At 42.5% G+C, this 8,244-nt stretch overlaps 1 protein-coding gene across 3 annotated transcripts in view; it reads left to right on the forward strand.

The window, feature by feature from the left end:
* arhgef10la (Rho guanine nucleotide exchange factor (GEF) 10-like a) overlaps positions 1-4,964 on the forward strand; it is a 129,985-nt gene extending 125,021 nt beyond the window's left edge. For all 3 annotated transcript variants that reach the window (XM_028576213.1, XM_028576215.1, XM_028576214.1), the window contains one exon: positions 559-4,964. In XM_028576213.1, coding sequence (XP_028432014.1) covers positions 559-1,103 — 545 coding nt within the window. In that variant the 3' untranslated portion in view covers positions 1,104-4,964. The remainder of the gene's footprint in view (positions 1-558) is intronic.
* Positions 4,965-8,244: the final 3,280 nt, after the last annotated feature.

Below are 8,244 nucleotides of genomic sequence, written 5' to 3' on the forward strand. Positions count from 1 at the left end.
TCGTGGATTAGGTTTGTCTTTGACATATTACAAAAACGTTTCTAATCAAAGTCTGCGTATGGAGGACTTGGACCCATGCGACTGCTGTTGGTGTTCCGTGTGAAACCAAAAGTCAACGTTGACTTGTTTTACGTAACATACTTAACTCACGTACATAACTTTCAATTATGTAACAAATGTACTTATTTTAACCCAGCCATAATCTTTTTCTGAACCTGCCCAAAGCAGTTCAATAGTTTTGAACAGCAACCAGTTCATCGCGTGCGCCGGTCGCGGGACAATACGTTTCTCTCGAAACGTAATTGACAATGCAGTTTTGTTGTGTGGGAACGTCATTTTCTGGGAGACAGGGTTGAAACACACAAACTTTAGCTACCGCTATTAATGTTAACAGCAGCAGAATTTGAAATAAATACAGAATGATACAGGGATCAAGTCATTTTCAGTTCACACAATTCAAAGTGCGACTTGCATAATAATCTCCTTTTAAGTGATGTAAGTGACAATGACGTGTCCCTCTGGGTGACATCTAAATGTCTGTGTGCCTGCCTCCTACAGGAAAGGGAATGATCTCTCTAAATGCCCACTGTGGGCCCGTGGACTTCCTGGTGGCCACCACCAGCACTCTGTCCCCTGAACTGCTGAAGAGGGATTCTGTCGTGGATGGCCCAGACTCGGCCTTCGGAGGCGAGGACCGCAGCGACACCTCCTCCCAGGAATCCCTGCAACAGTCCTACCAGGGAGAGGGACGAGGCAAAGGACGCGGCGTCCTGCTGCAGTACAAGCTGCGCTCTACGTCGGGACTGCCCGGGCGGCCGTTGACAGCGCTGGGCGACGAGGCCTCGGACTCCTCCCTGGAGTCCTTGGAGCACAGCGTGGAAGATGGATCCATCTATGAGCTCAGCGATGACCCAGAAATGTGGGTCCGGGGACGTCCTTGCGAGAGGGATGGGGGACGCAGGGACAGGGTGATCTCTGCAGCGGTTATCTCTGGAGGCAAGGGCTTCCGTAGACTGAAGGAAGGGGCGGCAGCAGGTACTAGGACAAGCGGCGAGGGTTTAGAGAATATTCTTCTGGTATGGCAGCTCCCACTGACAGTGTGATATGAAACATATATGGCAAGGTGATGGGTATTTATAGATGTCTACCCAGCTTAGCCTTGAATCAACCGTTACCATATATTCAAGGGATTTGAATAAACACGTACTGTAGGATGTGAAGGTCTTGCCACCGTTACGGAGCTTGACATGTTATGATTTAGCCTGTGGAATGAGGAAGGTAAGACGTGCTGTTTACCAGTGGTACTGTCAGCTCATAGGATGCTGTGAATGTTGAGGCTTGTGCGTCATCACCTTCCCAGCAGTTGGCCGCCACTGATTAGTCGTGAGTGATTGTTTTGATCTGGTTCCTCGTCCTGTCTGTGTCACGATTGATATGCCTCGATTCAACCTCATCATTGCGGCGTGTGCTCTGCCACATTTATTTTACGCAAAGGACTTGTGTGTGTGTGTGTGTGTGTGTGTGTGTGTGTGTGTGTGTGTGTGTGTGTGTGTGTGTGTGTGTGTGTGTGAGAGTGTGTGTGTGTGTGAGAGTGTGTGTGAGTGCCCACGGACAGCACGCCTTTGAGAGGCAGGCTTTGTTGAATCTGCCATGCTCTGCAGAGTCAGAGATGGACGTATTTTATTTGATCCTGTGGGAGCGATCCCATCTGTTTCCAGCTGAAAGCTGGGGACTTCCACCGCATCACAAAGCACATTAGCATCACTTTATTAGCTCTTAGCCAGCCTATCTCTCATCTCCCACAATGTGAATGTGCGGTACCTTCTATTGTGTCTCAAAATTGAATCTGTGCTCTCTTAAAAAGAAAAGAAAAAAGGAAAAAAAAAGATTTAATATTTCCTGTTTTGTTGCAGCTGTTGCAAAAACGATTTTTGGTTATGGAAAATTAGTTTCTTCCAAGAGCTAACCATGCCGTGATTGAGGAGAATCATGGTAGTACAGACTGGCTGCACAAAAAAAAAAAAAAAAAAAATCATTTGGGAAACAAACGTTTTTACTCTACAGAATCTATATTTGCACTGTAGAAATCCTGTAATTATTACAGATTTATTTTGAGGAAAAGAAACTTCTTGGTCCCACATTTTAGAGTTTTATCTTGCCCAAGTACTGTAAATGCCAGATATCTGTTTCATTATTCGCTGCCGTCCATCAGCTAGATGAAAGAAATGAGCGCACAGGGTTTTAACGCAGCTCACATTAGCTGGAAACGCCAGTAATGGATCAAAAATAAAGCTCTATAAACGACTGCTATCAGCTGTGTATCGACGGGGGGAACCTACCTAAGAAAGACACCAATGAGTGCACATTTTCAGTAATATACATTATGATTTGATTAAAGAGGGTGTATGACAATACATAGCATACGTCTGTAATACAATAAACAGGCGCTGATGTATAGTATCTCTGATATCAGCCAGGACGCTAAATCACGTAAACCTGGTCTCATCAACACTTGTTTTCATGCTAATATTTGGTGAATATTTGGAGTTTAGTGCAAAGTAATATAATAATATTCTATCATCAAGACATGAGGATGCACGAAAACAACATGTCATGCCTGTTGGGTGGGATCCTCACATCTCCAGTTTTGGTGATTATCGTGTCTTCAGTTGATCCAGTTGATTAGATGTCTTTAACCTGAGAGGCTTCTAAAAACTCTTTTAACCACCTTTAATGATATGAACATGCATTGTCATTTGGCTTTTACTTTAGAAATACAACAACAGGAGTATGATGAATCGGAGCTGGTATGAGACGCGTTCACTGGTACTCTGTGGAATATTGTGAACTTCATAGTGAACTTAGCATTGGCGGGCTTGTCTCGCAGACAAATCCAAGTAGATATTTTCCACAGTGTGTTGAACAATAGGTGGAGGCCATGCAAGGAGCCAAATATGAACATAGCTTTCATGGATTTTCAATAAACCGAGCACTGGCGAAGGTAATGGAATAGAATTTTTTTTCTCCTCCTCCATCTTCACTTAGCTCTCACCTTATCCTTTCATCACAGAGGAAACGTAAAGTTCATGTTTTGTGTTTCCCTGAGGCACACCTGAGGTTTATTTCCCCTTGTTCTTTTCCTTCTCACAACTTAAGTTCTAAAGCGTTTAAAACATCCTGCTGTCAACCAGAGTCCTACATCAAACGTGGAAAGCTCAATGTCACGTCAGAAATGTAAAACTCTGAATTCATGTGAGATTCATCGCTGCTGGAGCCACAACTCAACGCCCCAATGGTTACTATAGAGGTGGCGTAGAGTCTCACGAGCTGATCCGCTCAACGTCTGAGGCGTCATCACTAAACTAAAGAGACCTTTGATGGACATGGACTCATGCATTTCATTTGCTTACACTACATGTGTACAGGTATTATCCATGCACTGAATATTAATACTTATGAATGTACGTACTGTGCTACTAATTAGAACCGTTACTGTACTAATGAAACGTGTTCCCTTTTGTAAAGAGGACTCTGCAACGGTGTTGGATGTTTTTAGATGAGACTGTACAAGGCACGGTGTATGCCATTTTATTTTCCCGTGGTGTTAAAGGAGAAGTCCCATTTATTAAAAAGTGGATCTTTTGGCCGTCACTTATGGTGACACGTACTCCACAGGATCTGGGAACATGGTGGTGTTACTAAAAACACAAGTCTGATGAGATAAGAAACACAAACACTCAGATGATCATACAGGTTTTAAACAAATACCCTGGATAGCTGGACTTATTTAAAAAAATATATAATAAATAATAAAATTGTGGGGCACCTGGGTAGCTCACCTGGTAGAGCGTGCGCCCCATGTACAGAGGCTGAGTCCTCGCTGCACCAGTTCATTTTTTTTTTTCATTTTCTGACCTGCGGCCCTTTGCTGCGCGTCATTCCCCCTCTCTCTCCCCTTCCATCTCTTCAGCTGTCCTATCAAATAAAGGCCTATAATGCCAAAAGAAAATACGCTTTAAAAAAATGAAATAAAAAAATGTGTTTACCTAAATTGTCTGTTGTAAAACTGCCGGTCGCAGGCTACAGAGCAGCTTCCCAGCTCAACGTTGACCTACCATACAGTTTCCCTGTGCAACGAGGCGTTTGGACTCTTACGGCGGCTGTATTGACCTTTAGTTTTACCGCCTGTTGTACAACCGTTGCCGTGTTTACAACTTGTGTGATCACACATCCGACTGCTCGTTTCTTAACCCGTCAGCCTCTGTTGGTACTGGAGCAATGTCTTCCCTGATAACTTTGGTGAGTACAAAATTACAATACCTGACTGAAATGGTGGCCGAACCTAAAAAAGTATGGTTACAAATGACGAGTCATACACCGGAATTATCCTTTAAGCAAAAGTATTACACCTAAAGGGGAACTACGCCCATTTTTTGAAATTCATACATGTTACTCCTATGGTCTAAAACAGTAGACATGAACGTAAATCCAAAAACTAGAGTGCTAAAACTCAAATTTAGTATAAAGTGTGGAACTGCTTTGTAAAAAAAAAATGAATTGGAAGATGTTCTAGATGACACTTAGAGGCCCATTAAATTAAACATTAAAAAGTAGTTAAGAACAGTTAGACAGAATAGTTAGATAAAATATTAGATTTTAGGCTGCTATATGGGACAATGTGTAAGCCGTTGCTCTATACACGTAATCCACCCGCAATCCTTACCGTTCCCAGGACGGGCCGGTCCCACCGGCACATGTAGCACATGTTCACAAATATTGATTGAACTTTCCTAGGACATGGACATAACAAATTGGAATTCTTAATTTAGGTAGTGTTCCCCTTTAATGCTGCCACATGCATGTGGAAACAGTGCTCATTTCCCTTTGGTACAATACTTGAATGGTATGTGTCTAAACATTGTCTAACAAGCTTATGCTAAATTAAAAACAACGTTTAAACTTGGGTTTGATGTTTTCTTTTGTATGAATGATTTAGAATGATGTCGGTTGATGTTGTCAAAGGCACAGTGGTTTAGGTTTCAGAGATCTACTTAACATCTGCAGCATTATTATGCTAATGGTGTTACCCGCCTGCTACGTCTCTGAGACTCGGCAACAGAAAATCCTGTCTTTGATGTATCATTTATCTTCTCACTTTTTTTGGTGTTTGGTTATTCAAATTTCAATAAGCTCACCTCTACATCTGCTGGAAGCCAGTCCTTAAGAGAAAAACAGCACAAATCTTTTTGTTGAGTAAAAGTAAGACTACAGAGACTGAACAGTAGGAGAAAAAAAGAAAAGAATTTGACTGTTGTGCTTAGCGGTGTTCCATCTCCAAAACACTACCCTCTAAGCTTCTCACTATGAGTCACGTAGTCCAGTGTATTTGTTTCTTGTTGCTTTCTCAAGATTATTGCTCACTTAAAGTCAAAAGGAATAATGATCAACCCTTTTTGTTAAGCTACAAAAGCAATAACAGAACTAGGGGGATAAAAGTAGCTTTAAAAGGTTTTTTAACATTAATATAAGTTCCCCCAGCCTGCCTTTGGTCTACAAGAAATGCTAGAAATGGCATGAGAGAGAGAGACATCAAGGCTGAATTTTGCAAAAGAGACTTCAGATACAGTATTAGGGGACCACTAAGGTCTATATAAAAGCATCCAAAGAGCACCATGTCATTGGGCCTTTAAGCATTTCCTTAAATTGACATTTCTTGTCAATTACAGGTACACTGCACTTTCTATTAGTGCAGTATTTGAGTAAAATGTACCAAATAACCATTGAGCTTTGGTTTATCCTTTATGCCTCTCCATGGCACTCATCCTAGGTGGAGTGCCACCAGCTTTTGTCGTCACAGTACACTTCAGCGAGGCAAGCGGGATTCTTACGAGGGAGCTCAAACTGCAGGTGAAAACACACAGGGGAACCCCTACCATACTACCCCCCCCCCCTCGCTACGCTTGCTGCTTGTCTTTATCCCTGTCTCTGTCCCTCACTGTGTTTCTTTATCCCCTTCTCTTTCAACATGTGTCAAAGAAGTCCGCACAGAATACAAATCCACTATCCATCATAGCAGGAAATGAAGTGGTGCGCCATTTCCCTATGACCAGTCATCAGGGCAATGTGTGCTGTTGCCCTTTGACCAGAAAGTTACATTAATAGCCTCCTAACTCTACATGGAGCAGTCAGGCCACATAAAGGCCCCTTTGGTGCTGACAATGTCAGATAAAGAGGGCACAGGGAGAGTGGAGCGGGCTGTACATCCACTGGAATCAGCCTCAGCAGTAGCCTAAAAGGAATTAGCAGGAAAGGTCTGTGCTATAAAAATAAAAAAGCCATAGATGATCGAGTTAATCAGTCAGATGGAGGTTCAGGTGTGTATAGCAACATTTAGATAATTATGGTTCATGACAGACCAGCTGAGGCTGTCAAGCGGCTGCATATGAAAAAACAATGTTACAGAATACAAAGAAGCACAGCTGTTTTTTTTTAAATTTATTTATTAAAATGTGATGTCTTCTTCAGTCATTCAGTTAGATATGCATAATACAAGAAATGGGCATCTGTCATTAATATGCTTCCTCATCCTCCGTGGATGTGTATAATCTAGGCTTTGTTTACTTGTACTCTTTTCAGTTTTGCAGCAAGCTCCCATAGATGTTATCCTGGGAGCAGCCATTACGCAAACACAATAAGGATCACACCACTACAGGAAGCTCCTGAAAGGCTCCATAAAACTCCTGTGAGAATTGAGAATGTAATACTGATCTGATAAAGCAGTGCTGAATTGCGCCTTGTACCTGGGTCAGCATTAGAACACATCCTCGCCTGGAAGCAAAATGACAAAATGAAAGGCCGGAATGCTGCGCAAGCGTTTCACTGTCAAGACTCAAAACGGTACGGGGCGTAAATATGTGTGCTTTTTTTTTTTCTTTTCTTTTTCTTTTTTTCTCTCCCTGGTGGGACATCAGCAAAAACCCTTTTTTTCTCAACCTTTCTATATATATTTTCTGCCAATTAAGTCTGCTTCAGCAGAGATTTGCCTATCTCGAGCCCCAGCTTTGCGCCTGTGCAGCTCCCGGCGTCACTCTCCCTGCGTCTCAGGTAGAATTTGCATGCCTCGGTCAAGGCTAAACTGAAGCGGATGAAGCGTTGCGGTTTGAAGGTCTCCCTTGCTTTATCTGCCGGCTCCTAAAAGCCGGGCATATTTGCATTGCTTTTCATTTCCGCAGGCTTGGCAGTACGGATAATAAAGGAGGGAGAGCCCACTGTACAAACCTGGCTTAACAAAGGAAGCAGTAGCTAATGATTTGCATACGGAGAATGCAAGGATAAGGGCTGCCGCGGGTGTTATGTTATCACCCTCCATCAACGCCCGGAGCTGATGCCTGTCAACATCCAGTGCGCAGCCCTACAGAGAGAGAGAGAGGGAGAGAGGATGGGTCACATCTTGGTGTCACATATAGCCATCTCCCCCTGGCAAAGTCAAGTCTCAAGTGAATCCAAAAAAACAAACAAAAAAACTTTCAATCTATATTTCAATAGAGGATATTGTTTTCCAGTTCACCTAACTGCCTGTTCAGTGCTCAGTCTCACAATGCTGTATGTAGACCTGTCTTTTACAATGCTCTCAGTGCCGCTCACAGATAGCCAGTGTTTAATTCACTACTTTTTAATCATGCAGAAGATTAATGAAAATTTGATCACGGTACATTATTTAACTTGTCCACTAGGAGAGGGGTCCGCTTAATGGCGTGACATTGTGCCTGCATTGAATAGTTATCATCTGAAATATGTATCCTTTGTATAGAGGCACTGGGAAATAAATGTAGTGCTCCTTAACAGTGGCATCTCTGTAACGCTTACCTATTCTGCGCCGTCCTTTGGATATGACAATAATATTATTACTATTTTCTTTTTTTTTTTTGCAGTCTGTAAAATCTTAATAGGTAAAGTGCAGCTGAGAAGCGTTTTTATAGGCAATTTCCTCAAAACATCTTTATATAATGCCTCAGAGCCTGCAGTCCTATCCCTGCTTTTATTTACCGTTGTATGTATAAAGATGCCAGTTTTACATGCTCGGCACTTCGCTCCGTCCTGCAGTGTTTTATTTTCTCAGACTGTTTGGGCCTTTGAAGGGTGACCTTCAATTCATATATCTATTGCTATAACTCTCTGCTACTATCTCAGTGGGACCTCTGTGGAGAAGATAACATTTCTTTTTATGTTCCGCAGTGAATCAAG

Source organism: Perca flavescens, chromosome 4 (genome assembly GCF_004354835.1).
Source record: "Perca flavescens isolate YP-PL-M2 chromosome 4, PFLA_1.0, whole genome shotgun sequence".
Taxonomy (NCBI): Eukaryota; Metazoa; Chordata; class Actinopteri; order Perciformes; family Percidae; genus Perca; species Perca flavescens.